We start from the raw sequence: 19,925 nt of genomic DNA, 5'->3' as shown, positions 1-19,925 counted from the left end.
TGATATGGACTGGAGAAAGACGAGTGGCGATGAGAGAGAGAGGAGCAGACTGGTTTGATATGGGCTGGAGAAAGACGAGTGGCGATGAGAGAGAGAGAGGAGCAGACTGGTTTGATATGGGCTGGAGAAAGAAGAGTGGCGATGAGAGAGAGAGAGAGCAGACTGGTTTGATATGGGCTGGAGAAAGACGAGTGGTAGCGATGAGAGAGAGAGAGGAGCAGACTGGTTTGATATGGACTGGAGAAAGAAGAGTGGAGAGAGAGAGAGAGCAGACTGGTTTGATATGGGCTGAGAGAAGAGAGAGAGGAGCAGACTGGTTTGATATGGGTGGAGAAAGAAGAGAGGAGAGACTGGTTTGATATGGACTGGAGAAAGAAGAGTGGCGATGAGAGAGAGAGAGGAGCAGACTGGTTTGATATGGACTGGAGAAAGAGAGGGATGAGAGAGAGAGAGAGCAGAGAGAAAGAGAGCAGACTGATGAGAGAGGAGCAGACTGGTTTGATATGAAGAGCTGGAGAAAGAGAGGGCGATGAGAGAGAGGAGCAGACTGGTTTGATATGGACTGGAGAAAGAAGAGTGGCGATGAGAGAAGAGAGAGCAGACATAAAGTGGTAGGGCTGAGAAAGAAGAGGGCGAGAGAGAGAGGGAGCAGACTGGTTTGATATGGACTGGTAGAGAAGGTAGAGAGAGAGAGGGAGAGACTGGTTTGATATGGACTGGAGAAAGAAGAGTGGCGATGAGAGAGAGGAGAGACTGGTTTGATATGGGCTGGAGAAAGACGAGGGGCGTGGTGAGAGAGAGAGAGACTGGTTTGATATGGGCTGGAAGAGAAGAGAGGAGCAGACTGGTTTGATATGGACTGGAGAAAGAAGAGGGCGACATGAGTGGTAGAGAGAGGAGCAGACTGATTTGATATGGGCTGGGTAGAAAGACGAGGGCGAGAGAGAGAGGGAGAGACTGGTTTGATATGGGCTGGAGAAAGAGTGGAGAGAGAGATGAGAGAGGAGGGAGACTGGTTTGATATGGGCTGGAGAAAGAAGAGTGGCGATGAGAGAGGAGAGACTGGTTTGAGGACTGAGGGAAGACGAGTGGCGAGAAGAGAGGGAGCAGACTGGTTTGATATGGGAGAGACTGGAGAAAGACGAGAGAGGCGATGAGAGAGAGAGGGAGCAGACTGGTTTGATATGGGCTGGAGAAAGAAGAGGGGCGATGAGAGAGAGAGAGGAGAGACTGGTTTGATAGGGCTGGAGAAAGAGAGGGAGACGATAGTGGTAGAGAGAGGGAGAGACATATGGGCTGGAGAGAAGAGAAGAGACATAGTGAGAGAAGAGAGGGAGAGACTGGTTTGATATGGGCTGGAGAGACATAGTGGTAGAGAAGAGAGGGAGAGACATAGTGGTAGAGATGGGAGAGACATAGTGGTAGAGAAGAGAGAGAGACATAGTGGTAGAGAGAGGAGAGAGACTGGTTTGATAAGGAGGGAGAGACTGGTGGTAGAGAAGAGAGGGAGAGACATAGAGTAGAGAGAGAGGAGAGACTGGTTTGATATGGAGGGAGAGACTGGGTAGAAAGAGAGGGAGAGATAGAGAGAGAGAGGGAGAGACTGATTTGGTAGAGGGCTGTGGTAGAAAGAGAGGGAGAGACATAGTGGTAGAGAAGAGAGGGAGAGACTGGTGGTAGATAAGAGGAGAGAAGAAGGGAGAGACATAGTGGTAGAGAAGAGAGGAGAGACTGGTTTGAGAAGAGAGGGAGAGACTGATAGTGGGCTGAGAGAGAAGAGGGAGAGAAGAGAGGGAGAGACATAGTGACTGGAGAAGAGAGGGAGAGACATAGTGGTAGAGAAGAGAGGAGAGACATAGGGCTGGAGAAAGTGGTAGAGAAGAGTGATAGTGGTAGAGAAGAGAGGAGAGACATAGTGGTAGAGAAGAGAGGGAGAGACATAGTGGTAGAGAAGAGAGGGAGAGACATAGTGGTAGAGAAGAGAGGGAGAGACATAGTGGTAGAGAAGAGAGGGGAGAGACATAGTGGTATAGTGGTAGAGAAGAGAGGGAGAGACATAGTGGTAGAGAAGAGAGGGAGAGACATAGTGGTAGAGAAGAGAGGGAGAGACTGATAGTGGTAGAGAAGAGAGGGAGAGACATAGTGGTAGAGAAGAGAGGGAGAGACATAGTGGTAGAGAAGAGAGGGAGAGACATAGTGGTAGAGAAGAGAGGGAGAGACATAGTGGTAGAGAAGAGAGGGAGAGACATAGTGGTAGAGAAGAGAGGGAGAGACATAGTGGTAGAGAGAGGAGAGACATAGTGGTAGAAGAGAGGGAGAGACATAGTGGTAGAGAAGAGAGGGAGAGACATAGTGGTAGAGAAGAGAGGGAGTGGTAGAGAAGAGGGAGACATAGTGGTAGAGAAGAGAGGGAGAGACATAGTGGTAGAGAAGAGAGGGAGAGACATAGTGGTAGAGAAGGGAGATAGGGAGAGACATAGTGGAGAGAGAGGAGAGACATAGTGGTAGAGAAGAGAGGGAGAGACATAGTGGTAGAGAAGAGAGGGAGAGACATAGTGGAGAGAAGAGAGGAGAGACATAGTGGTAGAGAAGAGGGAGAGACATGGTAGAGAAGAGAGGGAGAGACATAGTGGTAGAGAAGAGAGGGAGAGACATAGTGGTAGAGAAGAGAGGGAGAGACATAGTGGTAGAGAAGAGAGGGAGAGACATAGTGGTAGAGAAGAGAGGGAGAGACATAGTGGTAGAGAAGAGAGGGAGAGACATAGTGGTAGAGAAGAGAGGGAGAGACATAGTGGTAGAGAAGAGAGGGAGAGACATAGTGGTAGAGAAGAGGGAGAGACATAGTGGTAGAGAAGAGAGGGAGAGACATAGTGGTAGAGAAGAGAGGGAGAGACATAGTGGTAGAGAAGAGAGGGAGAGACATAGTGGTAGAGAAGAGAGGGAGAGACATAGTGGTAGAGAAGAGAGGAGAGAGACATAGTGGTAGAGAAGAGAGGAGAGACATAGTGGTAGAGAAGACATAGTGGTAGAGAAGAGAGGGAGAGACATAGTGGTAGAGAAGAGAGGGAGAGACATAGTGGTAGAGAAGAGAGGGAGAGACATAGTGGTAGAGAAGAGAGGGAGAGACATAGTGGTAGAGAAGAGAGAGACATAGTGGTAGAGAAGAGACATAGTGGTAGAGAAGAGAGAGAGGGTAGAGAGAGGGAGAGACATAGTGGTAGAGAAGAGAGGGAGAGACATAGTGGTAGAGAAGAGGGAGAGACATAGTGGTAGAGAAGAGAGGAGAGACATAGTGGTAGAGAAGAGAGGGAGAGACATAGTGGTAGAGAAGAGATAGTGGTAGAGAAGAGGGAGAGAAGTGGTAGAGAAGAGAGACATAGTGGTAGAGAAGAGAGGGAGAGGTGGTAGAGACATAGTGGTAGAGACATAGTGGTAGAGAAGAGAGGAGAGACATAGTGGTAGAGAAGAGACATAGGGAGAGACAGACATAGTGGTAGAGAAGAGGGGAGAGACATAGTGGTAGAGAAGAGAGGGAGAGACATAGTGGTAGAGAAGAGAGGGAGAGACATAGTGGTAGAGAAGAGGGAGAGACATAGTGGTGAGAGAGGGAGAGAGTGGGAAGAGAGGGAGAGACATAGTGGTAGAGAAGAGAGGGAGAGACATAGTGGTAGAGAAGAGAGGGAGAGACATAGTGGTAGAGAAGAGAGGGAGAGACATAGTGGTAGAGAAGAGAGGGAGAGACATAGTGGTAGAGAAGAGAGGGAGAGACATAGTGGTAGAGAGGGAGAGAGGGAGAGACATAGTGGTAGAAGAAGGGAGAGAGGGTAGAAGACATAGTGGTAGAGAAGAGAGGGAGAGACATAGTGGTAGAGAAGAGAGGGACATAGTGGTAGAGAAGACATAGTGGTAGAGAAGAGAGGAAGAGACTGATAGTAGTAGAGGGAGAGAAGTGGTAGAGAAGAGGGGAGAGACATAGTGGTAGAGAAGAGAGGGAGAGACATAGTGGTAGAGAAGAGAGGGAGAGACATAGTGGTAAAGAAGAGAGGAGAGACATAGTGGTAGAGAAGAGAGGGAGAGACATAGTGGTAGAGAAGAGAGGGAGAGACATAGTGGTAGACATAGTGGTAGAGAAGAGGGAAGAGAGGGAGAGACATAGTGGTAGAGAAGAGAGGGAGAGACATAGTGGTAGAAAGAGAGGGAGAGACATAGTGGTAGAGAAGAGTGGTAGAGAAGAGAGACATAGTGGTAGAGAAGAGAGGGAGAGACATAGTGGTAGAGAAGAGACATAGTGGTAGAGAAGAGAGGGAGAGACATAGTGGTAGAGAAGAGAGGGAGAGACATAGTGGTAGAGAAGAGGGAGAGACATAGTGGTAGAGAAGAGAGGGAGAGACATAGTGGTAGAGAAGAGAGGGAGAGACATAGTGGTAGAGAAGAGAGGGAGAGACATAGTGGTAGAGAAGAGAGGGAGAGACATAGTGGTAGAGAAGAGAGGGAGAGACATAGTGGTAGAAGAAGAGGAGAGACATAGTGGTAGAGAAGAGAGGGAGAGACATAGTGGTAGAGAAGAGAGGGAGAGACATAGTGGTAGAGAAGAGAGGGAGAGACATAGTGGTAGAGAAGAGAGGAGAGACATAGTGGTAGAGAAGAGAGGAAGAGTGGTGATAGTGGAGAGAAGTGGTAGAGGGAGAGACATAGTGGTAGAGAAGAGAGGGAGAGACATAGTGGTAGAGAAGAGAGGGAGAGACATAGTGGTAGAGAAGAGAGGGAGAGACATAGTGGTAGAGAAGAGAGGGAGAGACATAGTGGTAGAGAAGAGGGAGAGAGGAATGAGTGGTGGATTGTGAAAGAAACATGTAGAAAATGAATATGTAGAAAGTGATAATGGAGAAGACAGAAAGAAAGAGGAGAGGGTGGGTGGGAGGGAGATAAGAGGGAAAACATTGACAGGTAATGCTGGGCCTGGGTCTGAGTCTGAGATGCACTAGACATACACCCACACACACCTGCAATGTGATGGACAGAGGAGCAGGCATGGAGGCAGGGAGTCAGGCAGGGAGTCAGGCAGGGAGTCAGACAGGGAGTCAGGCAGGGAGTCAGGCAGGGAGTCAGACAGGGAGTCAGACAGGGAGTCAGGCAGGGAGTCAGGCAGGGAGTCAGGCAGGGAGAGGATGGTATTTGACTCCCAGGGGAAAGATCTAACAGGGGCAGTGGAGCAGCATGACTGGCAGGTTATCACCCACTAGCAGCACTCCACACTGCATAGGGAATAGGGTCTCTCCCTCTAATGCAACTCCCTGCACCACACTCTCCCCTCTTGATTACCCCACACTCATACCCCCTGCCCTCCTCCTCTCTCTCAGGTCTCTTCCTCGCTCTCTGTGTGTGTGTGAGTGTGCACACGTGCGCGTGTGCCTGCATGTATGCGTGTGATCGTGATGTAGACTCACCTCATAGTGTGCAGTGCGTTGCGACTCGGAGATGAGTTGGGCATTACAGATGTTGCAGTAACTCTCTGTGAACAGTCCTCCTTCCACGACCCCAGCCGACTTCATCTTTAGACACACAAACACACGCACACACACACACAGAAACACACACACACACAGAAACACACACACACACACAGAAAAAACATACTTAGAATAAAGCAATACGCCCTCTTGCCAGGATATAGTGACTCTGTTCAAATTACACCCTTATCCCTTATAGTGACTGATCAAATTACACCCTTATCCCATATAGTGACTCTAATCAAATATAGTGCACTGCATAGGGAATAGGGAGTCACACAGCATATGGAATAGGGTGTCACACTGCATAGGGAATAGGGTGTCACACTGCATATGGAGTCACACTGCATAGGGAATAGGGAGTCACACAGCATATGGAATAGGGTGTCACACTGCATAGGGAATAGGGTGTCACACTGCATAGTGAATATGGTGTCACACTGCATAGGGAATATGGTGTCACACTGCATAAGAAATACGGAGTCACACAGCATAGGGAACAGGGTGTCACACTGCATAGGGAATAGGGAGTCACACAGCATAGGGAATAGGGTGTCACACTGCATAGGGAATAGGGAGTCACACAGCATAGGGAATAGGGTGTCACACTGCATAGGGAATAGGGTGTCACACTGCATAGGGAATAGGGTGTCACACAGCATAGAGAATAGGGTGTCACACTGCATGGGGAATAGGGTGTCACACTGCATAGGGAGTCACACTGCATAGGGAATAGGGTGTCAAACAGCATAGGGAATAGGGTGTCACACATCATAGGGATTAGTGTGTCACACAGCATATGGAATAGGGTGTCACACAGCATAGGGAATAGGGTGTCACACTGCATAGGGAATATGGTGTCACACTGCATAGGGAATACGGAGTCACACAGCATAGGGAACAGGGTGTCACACTGCATAGGGAATATGGTGTCACACTGCATAGGGAATACGGAGTCACACAGCATAGGGAACAGGGTGTCACACTGCATAGGGAATAGGGAGTCACACAGCATAGGGAATAGGGTGTCACACTGCATAGGGAATAGGGTGTCACACTGCATAGGGAGTCACACTGCATAGAGAATAGGGTGTCACACTGCATAGGGAGTCACACTGCATAGGGAATAGGGTGTCACACAGCATAGGGAATAGGGTGTCACACTGCATAGGGAATAGGGTGTCACACTGCATAGGGAATAGGGTGTCACACAGCATAGAGAATAGGGTGTCACACTACATAGGGAATAGGGTGTCACACTGCATAGGGAGTCACATTGCATAGGTAATAGGGTGTCACACTGCATAGGGTGTCACATTGCATAGGGAATAGGGTGTCACACTGCATAGGGTGTCACACTATATAGGGAATAGGGTGTCACACTGCATAGGGAGTCACATTGCATAGGGAATAGGGTGTCAAACAGCATAGGGAATAGGGTGTCACACATCATAGGGATTAGTGTGTCACACAGCATATGGAATAGGGTGTCACACTGCATAGGGAGTCACACTGCATAGGGAATATGGTGTCACACTGCATAGGGAGTCACACTGCATAGGCAATAGGGTGTCACACTGCATAGGGAGTCACATTGCATAGGCAATAGGGTGTCACACTGCATAGGGAGTCACACTACATAGGGAGTCACACTGCATAGGGTGTCACACTGCATAGGGAATAGAGTTTCACACGACATAGGGAATAGGGTGTCACACAGCATAGGGAGTCACACTGCATAGGGAGTAGGGTGTCACACTGCATAGGCAATAGGATGTCACACTGCATAGGGAGTCACACTACATAGGGAGTCACACTGCATAGGGTGTCACACTGCATAGGGTGTCACACTGCAAAGGGAATAGGGAGTCACACTGCATAGGGTGTCACACTGCATAGGGAATAGGGAGTCACACTGCATAGGCAATAGGATGTCACACTGCATAGGGAGTCACACTACATAGGGAGTCACACTGCATAGGGTGTCACACTGCATAGGGAATAGGGAGTCACACTGCATAGGGAGTCACACTGCATAGGGTGTCACACTGCATAGGGAATAGGGTGTCACATGACATAGGGAATAGGGTGTCACACAGTATAGGGAGTCAAACTGCATAGGGAGTAGGGTGTCACACTGCATAGGGAATAGGGAGTCACACTGCATAGGGAGTCACACAGCATAGGGTGTCACACTGCATATGGAATAGGGTGTCACACTGCATAGGGAGTCACATTGCATAGGCAATAGGGTGTCACATTGCATAGGGAATAGGGAGTCACACTGCATAGGGAGTCACACTGCATAGGGTGTCACACTGCATAGGGAATAGGGAGTCACACTGCATAGGGAATAGGGTGTCACACTGCATAGGGAATAGGGAGTCACACTGCATAGGGAATAGGGTGTCACACTGCATAGGGAGTCACATTGCATAGGCAATAGGGTGTCACTGCATAGGGAATAGGGAGTCACACTGCATAGGGAGTCACACTGCATAGGGAGTCACACTGCATAGGGAATAGGGAGTCACACTGCATAGGGAGTCACACTGCATAGGGTGTCACACTGCATAGGGAATAGGGAGTCACACTGCATAGGGAGTCACAATGCATAGGTTGTCACACTGCATAGGGAATAGGGAGTCACACTGCATAGGGTGTCACACTACATAGGGAATAGGGAGTCACACTGCATAGGGAGTCACACTGCATAGGGTGTCACACTGCATAGGGAATATGGAGTCACACTGCATAGGGAATAGGGTGTCACACGACATAGGGAATAGGGTGTCACACAGTATAGGGAGTCAAACTGCATAGGGAGTAGGGTGTCACACTGCATAGGGAGTCACACTGCATAGGGAATAGGGAGTCACACTGCATAGGGAGTCACACTGCATAGGGTGTCACACTGCATATGGAATAGGGTGTCACACTGCATAGGGAGTCACATTGCATAGGCAATAGGGTGTCACACTGCATAGGGAATAGGGAGTCACACTGCATAGGGAGTCACACTGCATAGGATGTCACACTGCATAGGGAATAGGGAGTCACACTGCATAGGGAATAGGGTGTCACACTGCATAGGGAATAGGGAGTCACACTGCATAGGGAATAGGGTGTCACACTGCATAGGGAGTCACATTGCATAGGCAATAGGGTGTCACACTGCATAGGGAATAGGGAGTCACACTGCATAGGGAGTCACACTGCATAGGGAATAGGGAGTCACACTGCATAGGGAGTCACATTGCATAGGGTGTCACACTGCATAGGGAATAGGGAGTCACACTGCATAGGGAGTCACAATGCATAGGTTGTCACACTGCATAGGGAATAGGGAGTCACACTGCATAGGGAATAGAGTGTCACACTGCATAGGGAATAGGGTGCCATTAGAGACAAAGACTGAGACAGGCACTAGTCTAACTGTATGTAGGGAATGGAGAAAGACAGCGAATACACACACACACACTCAACCTCAATGCACAACTAGCTACTGCACACACACACACACACACATACACACACTCACAGCCTTGTACAACTAACCTCGTAGGGACACACAATTCAGTTCCATTCAAAATCCTATTTTCCCTATGCCCTAACCCTACCCTTAACCCAGAAATGGCATTTGACCTTGTGGGGACCAACAAAATGTCCCCAGTTGGTCAAATTTGTTGTCAGTTGACTATTCTTGTGGAGACTTCTGGTACCCACACATATAGTTAAACACACACACACACACACACAAACACACACACACGCACTCACGCACAAACAATTAACCCTTCACTTCTCTTAGCTCTCATCACAGTAGAGTGGACAATCGCATAAACTAAAGCAGCTTGTTAAAATAGAATAGAAGAGAATAAAATAGATCCTCATTATCTAATTGAACCTTTGGTCGACTCATTAACGCTTAGCTACAGCACTCCAAGGTATTATCCTTAACACCTGGGGGGGAATATATATTCATATAGATGCTGTTTAGAACATACATTCTCTGTCATGCACTAGAATAGGAAATGAGGTAGACATGTCTGTTCTATACATAACATTTCTACCTGCAATGTTCTGAACATTGCTTCCACCAGAAAGCGACAGAGGGAAAGTCCCTCAAGTCAGAATCTTTTTGATCGAAATGATAATTGTTTGCTCCATTGATGAGATGCAGTAACGTAGTGATGGAAACACGTATGAGAGACGTGAAGGTGAGAAAGGTGAAGTTGAAAACAATGACAAGCATCATTCTACTCCTGACAGAATACAGGCCAATCAAAGCATCTCTCATATTATGTAGTTAAATAACTTACATTGACTCTCGATTGACAGGCAAGAACCATTATCATTTAATCTCTTCGTTAATTAAGATGATGTCACAAACTTCATAATCTGCCAAAATATCTCAACTCCCCCTGTGGGTATAACATGTTGCATGGAGCTCTGTCTGGGTAGACTGACTCATTTATGAAGGCAATCTGTGACGAGATGAATGACTAGATAGGGGGGAGAGAGACAGAGAGAGACGAAAGAGAGAGAGAGAGAGAGAGAGAGAGAGAGAGAGAGAGGGAGGGGAGAGAGACAGAGGGAGGGGGAGAGAAAGGGTGGGAAGGGGAGAGAGACAGAGGGAGGGGGAGAGAAAGGGTGGGAAGGGGAGAGAGACAGAGGGAGGGGGAGAGAAAGGGTGGAAAGGGGAGAGAGACAGAGGGAGAGGGAGAGGAGGAGAGGGAGGGGAGAGAGACAGAGGGAGGGGAGAGAAAGGGTGGGAAGGGGAGAGAGACAGAGGGAGGGGAGAGAGACAGAGGGAGGGGGAGAGAAAGGGTGGGAAGGGGAGAGAGACAGAGGGAGGGGAGAGAAAGGGTGGGAAGGGGAGAGAGACAGAGGGAGAGGAAGAGGAGGAAAGGGAGGGGGAGAGAAAGGGTGGGAAGGGAGAGAGACAGAGAAGGAGGGTGAGAGAAAGGGTGGAAAGGGGAGAGAGACAGAGGGAGAGGAAGAGGAGGAAAGGGAGGGGGAGAGAAAGGGTGGGAAGGGGAGAGAGACAGAGAAGGAGGGGAGAGAGAGGGTGGGTGAGAGAGAAACATGGAGAGAAAGAAGAGTTAGATAGTTAGTGAGAGAGAAAAATGGAGAGAAAGAAGAGTTAGGTAGCTAGTGAGAGAGAAAAATTGAGAGAAAGAAGAGTTAGGTAGCTAGTGAGAGAGAAAATGGAGAGAAAGAAGAGTTAGGTAGCTAGTGAGAGAGAAACATGGAGAGAAAGAAGAGTTAGGTAGCTAGTGAGAGAGAAACATGGAGAGAAAGAAGAGTTAGGTAGCTAGTGAGAGAAACATGGAGAGAAAGAAGAGTTAGGTAGCTAGTGGGAGAGAAACATGGAGAGAAAGAAGAGTTAGGTAGCTAGTGAGAGAGAAAAATGGAGAGAAAGAAGAGTTAGGTAGCTAGTGAGAGAGAAACATGGAGAGAAAGAAGAGTTAGGTAGCTAGTGTCGTTCTCAACTAACATCAAGGCGGTGGCCCGTTCCTGTAGGTTCATGCTCTACAACATCCGCAGAGTACGACCCTGCCTCACACAGGAAGCGGCGCAGGTCCTAATCCAGGCACTTGTCATCTCCCGTCTGGATTACTGCAACTCGCTGTTGGCTGGGCTCCCTGCCTGTGCCATTAAACCCCTACAACTCATCCAGAACGCCGCAGCCCGTCTGGTGTTCAACCTTCCCAAGTTCTCTCACGTCACCCCGCTCCTCCGCTCCCTCCACTGGCTTCCAGTTGAAGCTCGCATCCGCTACAAGACCATGGTGCTTGCCTACGGAGCTGTGAGGGGAACGGCACCTCAGTACCTCCAGGCTCTGATCAGGCCCTACACCCAAACAAGGGCACTGCGTTCATCCACCTCTGGCCTGCTCGCCTCCCTACCACTGAGGAAGTACAGTTCCCGCTCAGCCCAGTCAAAACTGTTCGCTGCTCTGGCCCCCCAATGGTGGAACAAACTCCCTCACGACGCCAGGACGGCGGAGTCAATCACCACCTTCCGGAGACACCTGAAACCCCACCTCTTTAAGGAATACCTAGGATAGGATAAAGTAATCCCTCTCACCCCCCCTCCCCCTGAAAAGATTTAGATGCACTACTGTTCCACTGGAGGTCATAAGGTGAATGCACCAATTTGTAAGTCGCTCTGGATAAGAGCGTCTGCTAAATGACTTAAATGTAAATGTAAATGTAGTGAGAGAGACAAATGTTTGGCCCTGTCCGGGGGTGTCCTCGGATGGGGCCACAGTGTCTCCTGACCCCTCCTGTCTCAGCCTCCAGTATTTACGCTGCAGTAGTTTATGTGTCGGGGGGCTAGGGTCAGTTTGTTATATCTGGAGTACTTCTCCTGTCCTATTCGGTGTCCTGTGTGAATCTAAGTGTGCGTTCTCTAATTCTCTCCTTCTCTCTTTCTTTCTCTCTCTCGGAGGACCTGAGCCCTAGGACCATGCCCCAGGACTACCTGACATGATGACTCCTTGCTGTCCCCAGTCCACCTGGCCATGCTGCTGCTCCAGTTTCTACTGGCCTGGGCCCTAGGACCATGTCCCAGGACTACCTGACATGATGACTCCTTGCTGTCCCCAGTCCACCTGGCCATGCTGCTGCTCCAGTTTCAACTGTTCTGCCTTACTATTATTCAACCATGCTGGTCATTTATGAACATTTGAACATCTTGGCCACGTTCTGTTATAATCTCCACCCGGCACAGCCAGAAGAGGACTGGCCACCCCACATATGCTCCCTCTCTAATTCTCTCTTTCTTTCTCTCTCTCGGAGGACCTGAGCCCTAGGACCGTGCCCCAGGACTACCTGACATGATGACTCCTTGCTGTCCACAGTCCACCTGACTGTGCTGCTGCTCCAGTTTCAACTGTTCTGCCTTATTATTATTCGACCATGCTGGTCATTTATGAACATTGGAACATCTTGGTCATGTTCTGTTATAATCTCTACCCGGCACAGCCAGAAGAGGACTGGCCACCCCACATAGCCTGGTTCCTCTCTAGGTTTCTTCCTAGGTTTTGGCCTTTCTAGGGAGTTTTTCCTAGCCACCGTGCTTTTACACCTGCATTGTTTGCTGTTTGGGGTTTTAGGCTGGGTTTCTGTACAGCACTTTGAGATATCAGCTGATGTACGAAGGGCTATATAAATCAATTTGATTTGATTTGATTTGAAATGGAGAGAAAGAAGAGTTAGGTAGCTAGTGAGAGAGAAACATGGAGAGAAAGAAGAGTTAGGTAGCTAGTGAGAGAGAAAATGGAGAGAAAGAAGAGTTAGGTAGCTAGTGAGAGAGAAACATGGAGAGAAAGAAGAGTTAGGTAGCTAGTGAGAGAGAAACATGGAGAGAAAGAAGAGTTAGGTAGCTAGTGAGAGAGAAAAATTGAGAGAAAGAAGAGTTAGGTAGCTAGTGAGAGAGAAACATGGAGAGAAAGAAGAGTTAGGTAGCTAGTGAGAGAAACATGGAGAGAAAGAAGAGTTAGGTAGCTAGTGAGAGAGAAACATGGAGAGAAAGAAGAGTTAGATAGCTAGTGAGAGAGAAAAATGGGGAGAAAGAAGAGTTAGATAGCTAGTGAGAGAGAAAAATGGAGAGAAAGAAGAGTTAGATAGCTAGTGAGAGAGAAACATGGAGAGAAAGAAGAGTTAGATAGCTAGTGAGAGAGAAATTGAGAGAAAGAAGAGTTAGGTAGCTAGTGAGAGAGAAAATTGAGAGAAAGAAGAGTTAGATAGCTAGTGAGAGAGAAACATGGAGAGAAAGAAGAGTTAGGTAGCTAGTGAGAGAGAAACATGGAGAGAAAGAAGAGTTAGGTAGCTAGTGAGAGAGAAACATGGAGAGAAAGAAGAGTTAGGTAGCTAGTGAGAGAGAAACATGGAGAGAAAGAAGAGTTAGATAGCTAGTGAGAGAGAAACACAGCTATTTTCAGGTCTCTCCAGAGATGTTCGATCAGATTCAAGTCCGGGCTCTAGCTGAGCCACTCAAGGACATTCAGAGACTTGTCCCAAAGCCACTCTTGTGTTGTCTTGGCTGTATGCTTAGGGTCATTGTCCTGTTGGAAGGTGAACCTTCACCCCAGTCTGAGGTCCTGAGTGCTCTGGAGCAGGTTTTCATCAAGGATCTCTCTGTACTCCATTCATCTTTCCCTCGATCCAGACTAGTCTCCCAGTCCCTGCCACTGAAAAACATCCTCACAGCAGAATGCTGCCACTACAATGCTTCACCGTAAGGATGATGCCAGGTTTCCTCCAGAGGTGACGCGTGGCAAAATACTGTAGTTAAATCTTGGTTTCATCAGACCAGAGCAAGCGGGCTGTCTTGTGCCTTTTACTGAGGAGTGGCTTCCGTCTGGCCATTCTACCATAAAGGCCTGATTAGTGGAGTGCTGCAGAGATGGTTCTGGAAGGTTCTCCCATCTCCACAGAGGAACTCTGGAGCTCTATTAGAGTGACCATCAGGTTCTTGGTCACCTCCCTGACCAAGGCCCTTCTCCCCCGATTGCTCAGGAAGAGTCTTGGTGATTCCAAACTTCTTCCATTTAAGAATGATGGAGTCCACTGTGTTCCTGCGGACCTTCAATGCTGCAGAAAACTCCCCAGATCTGTGCTTCGACACAATCATCCGAGACTTAGGTCTCTCTTTATGTAGTGTTGTCTCTCATTTGTCGTGACGTGTATTTTGTCCTATATATATATTTATTTATTTTCAATCCCAGCCTCTGTCCATGCAGGAGGCCTTTTGCCTATCGGTAGGCCGTCATTGTAAATAATAATTTGTTCTTAACTAACTCGCCTAGTTAAATAAAGGTTAAATAAATAAAAAATGTAATCCTGTCTCGGAGATCTACAAACAATTCCTACAACCTCATGTCTTAGTTTTTGCTCTGACAAGCACTGTCAACTGTGGGACCTTATAAAGACAGGAGTGTGTCAAACCCGGACCTTAGACAGCCTGTTTATTTCTCTATTTGGTTAGGTCAGGGTGTGATTTGGTTGGGCATTCTAGTTTTCTATTTCTTTGTTGGCCGGGTATGGATCCCAATCAGAGGCAGCTGTCTATCGCTGTCTCTGATTGGGAATCATACTTAGGCAGCCTGTTTTCCACCTGAGTTTGTGGGATCTTGTTTTTGCGTAGTTGCGGTGGAGACTACAGAACTTTACGTTTGTTTGTATTTTGTTGTTTTTGGTGTTCATCTAAAATAAAGTAAGATGTACACTTTCCACGCTGCGTTTTGGTCTTATTCCGACGACGGACATAACAGAGTGTGCCTTCCCAAATCATGTTCAATCAATTTAATTTACCACAGGTGGAATCCAATCAAATTGCAGAAACGTCTCAAGAATGATCAATGGAAACAGGATGCACCTGAGCTCAATTTTGTGTTTCACAGCAAAGGGTCTGAATACTTATGTAAATAAGGTATTTCCGTTTTATTATTTTTTTTAATTAGCAAAAAATTCTAAAAACCTGTTTTCGTTTGTGTCATTTTGGGGTTCTGTGTGTACATTGATGACGACATTTTTTCCCCATCCATTTTAGACTACGGCTGTAATGTAACAAAATGTGGAAAAAGTCAAGGAGTCTGAATACTTTCCGAAGGCACTGTGCATGCTAATTGTCGCACCATCAGCAAAGATTGCTCAATGAATTGGTTAAATAACAACTAAAAGAGAAGTGGAAGAGGAGAAGTCCGCCTGGGGCCTTGGGCATCTGGAAACTGAATGGACTATAATAGTATTCTGTTTCAAGACCACATCAACAGATAACTCCTGACTAAACCGTCACACACACTCGCACGCAGGCAGACGCATGCACACACACACACCGGATGTCCCTTTTGTTCTCTCTGATAAATGGGAAAAGTTTGGGTCTTTTTTTCACCACATTTAAATATTAATAGATATTAAATATTTCATATTAATAACAGTAAGTGGCTACTCAGGGTAGAAGAAGCCGTGTTTCTTTAGAGAGTGTTGAGATACGCTGCTTTATTCCTCTGCGGAGGTTCACACACTCAGTATCTGTACCGCACAAAACAACTTTCCCCTTAAATGGTGTGAAATACTGTACTGGCCATATCATTGCAAACAGTGGTTCCCAAACGTGTTCACTTTGTGAACCTGAAAAATGGAAAATAAAAGTTTGCAGACACCACCAAAAAAATGATGTAGGACATGAGGGGTGCTTATCTAGTTGAGGTAATACCCTGAATTGAAAAAGTACTGCACGTTAAAAAGTGGACTGCACAAATTTTTTGAAAGACGAAGAACTCAGTATAGCCTCCAATACAAAACAATGTCCCTAGCAACATTCAGAGCCTTAGCTGTAAGAGGGAGAAAGAGAGAGAGAGAGAGAGAGAGAGAGAGCATGTGAGAGCGAGAGATAGAGAGAGAAAAAGGGAGAGAAAGAGAGAGAGAGAAAACAGCAGGTGGTAGTGAAGCCTGGAGGTTTTCTATCAAAGTCCTCTCTCCTTCTTTTCTCTCTTTAAACATCCCTCCATCCTCTGCCTCCCCTCTTCACTCCATCACTGTTGGAGAGTGTGTGTATGTGTGTATGTGTGTGTGTCCTCGCATTTGTGCATGCTTTTATACGTGTGCAATGGGACTAAGAGGCCTTTCTAATGGTAGGAGTAATGAGAGAAATAAACCACATTTATAATGCCTTAAAAGGGCAATCTGCAGTTGCTACATCCATTTTTGTATGATACAGTCCCTACAGAAATTATTCATACCCCTTGACTCATTTCACATTTTGCTGTGAAATACCCCATAATGCACCGTTTCCCAAACTCGGTCCTAGGGACGCCAAGGGGAGCATATTTAGTTTTTTGCTCTAGCACTACGCATCTGATTCAAATTATCAAAGCTTGATCATTAGTTGATTATTTGAATCAGCTGTGTAGTGCTAAAAAACGTTTGTTTACTGGCCCAATACTCTAGCCGCTAGGCTACCTGCCACCGAGCAAAGACTTTCACATTCTTGTTATGAAGCCATTCCAGCATTGCTTAGGCTGTATGCTTGGGGTCCTTGTTCTGTTGGAACGTACAGTACCAGTCAAAAGTTTGGACACACCTACTCATTCAAGGGTTGTTCTTTAGTTGGACTGTTTTCTACATTGTATAATAATAGTGAAGACATCAAAACTATGAAATAACACATGGAATCATGTAGTAACCAAAAAAGTGTTAAACACTGTGTAAGGGATATTTGACCAAGAAGAAGAGTGATGGAGTGCTGCATCAGATGACCTAAGCTCCACAATCACCTGACCTCAACCTAAATGAGATGGTTTGGGATGAGTTGGACAACAGAGTGAAGGAAAAGCAACCAACAAGTGCTCAGCATATGTGGGAACTCCTTCAAGACTGTTGGAAAAGCATTTCTCACGAAGCTGGTTGAGAGAATGTCAAGAGTGTGCAAAGCTGTCATCAAGGCAAAGGGTGGCTACTCTGAAAAATCTCAAACATGAAATATATTTTGATTTGTTTAACACTTTTTTGGTCTCTGAATGTCCTTGAGTGACCAAGCCAGACCACGAACTTGAACCTGATCTAACATCTCTGGAGAGACATGAAAATAGATGTACAGCAACGCTCCCCAGCCAACCTGACAGAGCTTGAGAGGATCTGCAGAGAAAAATGGGAGAGAATCCCTAAACACAGGTGTGCCAAGCTTGTAGCATCATACCCAAGAAGACTTGAGGCTGTACTCGCTGCCAAAGGTGCTTCAACAAGGTACTGAGTAAAGGGTCTGAATACTTATGTAAATGTGATATTTCATTTGTTTTATATTTTTTGCAAAAAAATCTAAAAGCCTGTTTTTGCTTCGTGATTATGGGATATTGTGTGTAGATTAATGAGGGGTAAAAAACAATTGAATACATTTTAGAATGGATGTAACGTAACAAAATGTGGAAAAAGTCAAGGGGTCTAAAAGTTTCAGATTAAAAATACAGTACTACTTCAAATGTACCACTATGCCCTTTACTTATTTTTTATATCAAATATCATAAATCAGTGAAACTCAAGCTTGCAGGTACGGTACCGTGTGTGTGTCTGTGTGTGTGTGTGTGTGCGCGTGCATGCGTGGATGAGTGTTGTTTTAGTGACAGAGAGATGTAGCACCTTGCTCCCCATTAGCCAGAAAGAAGCAATTAATGTAGATACACAGAGATAAAGGTCACATACACATACACACACACAAATACACACACACACACAAACACACCGCATAAAAGGTCACCCCACGCTGTGTGTGATAGAGTCAGACAGAAGATGCTGCTTGTTGCCATGGAGCAGTCTTAGACAAATGAGAGTGCTGCAGACACATGAACAGTAGGTGGGACACCAGTTAGAGTAATGAGAGCAACAGTATGATAATGACAGCAGACACTTTTCAAGAACAAGATTACTGGCCGGTCTGACTGTGTGTGTTAGTGTCTCAGTGTGTGTGTGGTGTGTGGTGTATGTTTTACGGTTATGGCCTGTTTTTTATTTTCATGACGGTCTTCATCCATAATCGCCGATTACACGATTACACAATAATTGTGCCAGCCCTGTGTGTGTGTGTGTGTGTGTGTGTGTGTGTGTGCGTGTGGCAGACACTTTTCAAATACAAGATCCCTACCCTGATTATACATCTAGGCCACGGTAATTATGCCAGTCGGGTAATCAGATTCTCTCCACAGTCCCTCGCAATCTAGCACCTCGGGTGTGTATGTTTGTCCCTGTGTGTGTGTGTGTGTGTGTGTGTGTGTGTGTGTGTGTGTGTGTGTGTGTGTGTGTGTGTGTGTGTGTGTGCGTGCGTGATAATGTATCCTTGGCCCTCTGTGGTTCATCAGTGGAGAGCAGGGATGGCTGTGTAACCCCTCTACTGTCCATCACACCTGACTTACAGCACAGTGGAAGGGAGAGAAGGGGGGGAGAGACAGATACATAATGTGCCCGTGGAGAACATGTAATCATGCACAAACCAAGGCCTTTCCTAGACGTGTCTGAGCGTTTGAAAGGATAAAATGCATTGATATAATTGGCTTTGAATGAAGAAAGTGGAAGAACAGAGTAAAATTGCGTATGTCTACCCTCTTTTGCACTCGTTATCATGCCTGACCAGGTAGAAAATATGCAACTATAGAAAACGGAGGACTCCCCAAGAAGTTTAAAAGGGCAAAAAGGCATATTGACAGAGATAGAAAAGTAAAGGCACTGGATGATAGACGTGAGGGCATGCTTTACAGTTAACCCCTATCATATTTAATCCCTAACAAGACCCCTATTATACTGTATTCTAGTATTTTCTGTTCTGGTTACGCGGGGTGGAGCAGGGGAACTCAAATGCAGACTCATATGAGGATACAAGGACAGGTAACCAATATTTTTATTGAAAAGCAGGAGAGGAGATGGGTGCAGTCCAAGGGAGTATTGGGTGGGTAGTAGGGAATCTGGACTGAGGCTGAGTGCAAGGAGATTAGGAGCCGGGTAAGCAGGTCTGGAGTGGAATCCAATGAAGCAGTAGAGCGAAGATCCAGGGCAGAGAAGCAGGACTGAGGAGACGAGGGACTGGAGACAAGTACCAGAGTCAAAGCAAACGGGACTGTAGCGGAGGGAAAAAGCAGCGTGAGGCTAGGGAAAACAGGCACAACAGGGTAACAAAATCTATGCAGGAACAAACAGATAGAAATGCAGACTAACTGAGTAAAGGCTACAATCTGGCAGCGTGGAAGTGGCAGGGCTGAGTATTTGTACGGTTCTTGATTATGGAACAGGTTGCAGCTGGTAGGAATCTGTTCTGCTTCCAGCACACCTGGTCTCCACTCACACAATCACATACACACAGAGAGAAAGGGATAGAGAGAGAGAGCACTGGGGGAGTGGTGGCAGGTTAGGGAGGTCCAGGATGAAAAGTAGAGGGTGTGGCAGGAGCAGATGTAACATTTCTGTTCTGTTCTGTTCTATTCTATTCTGTTCTATTCTATTCTGTTGCTGTCCTCTCCCCCCTAATTGACTAAGGTGAATTTATCAAATGGGGGTATCAGGGCTGTGAAATACATTCTAACCCTTTTGTTGACAAATAAATAGACTACAAACAATATATACAGTCGGTTTCACCTGTTGGTCAATAGTAGTCAATCGTGTACATCCAGGAGTACGCTCCAGGATAAGACTCCCGTAGGTGCCGATCTAGGATCAGTTTCCCCTCCCCAATCCTAACCTTAACCCTTAAACTGGAAAATTCTAACTTCACCAAACACACCCACAGGGCTGGCTCTATACCTCCACAGGCTGCTTGACCTAACACATGTTTGGGTTAATTAAAACCTCTCTAGGATATGTGGGACGCTAGCGGGGATAGGGGGCAGCATTTTCACTTTTGGATGAATAACTTGCCCAGAGT

General features: G+C 46.7%; 1 protein-coding gene across 1 annotated transcript in view; it reads right to left on the bottom strand.

Moving 5' to 3' along the window:
* Window positions 1–19,925, bottom strand: part of LOC115125331 (zinc finger matrin-type protein 4-like) — a 224,209-nt gene that overhangs the window by 195,789 nt on the left and 8,495 nt on the right. Inside the window, exon 2 of the mRNA XM_065002590.1 lies at window positions 5,448–5,552. Within this exon, the coding sequence (XP_064858662.1) occupies window positions 5,448–5,552 (105 nt within the window). The remainder of the gene's footprint in view (window positions 1–5,447; window positions 5,553–19,925) is intronic.

Source organism: Oncorhynchus nerka, linkage group LG16, assembly GCF_034236695.1.
Source record: "Oncorhynchus nerka isolate Pitt River linkage group LG16, Oner_Uvic_2.0, whole genome shotgun sequence".
In the NCBI taxonomy this organism is placed as follows: Eukaryota; Metazoa; Chordata; class Actinopteri; order Salmoniformes; family Salmonidae; genus Oncorhynchus; species Oncorhynchus nerka.
Note: the sequence above shows the minus strand (reverse complement) of the source record. Positions and strands in the feature narration are given on the sequence as shown.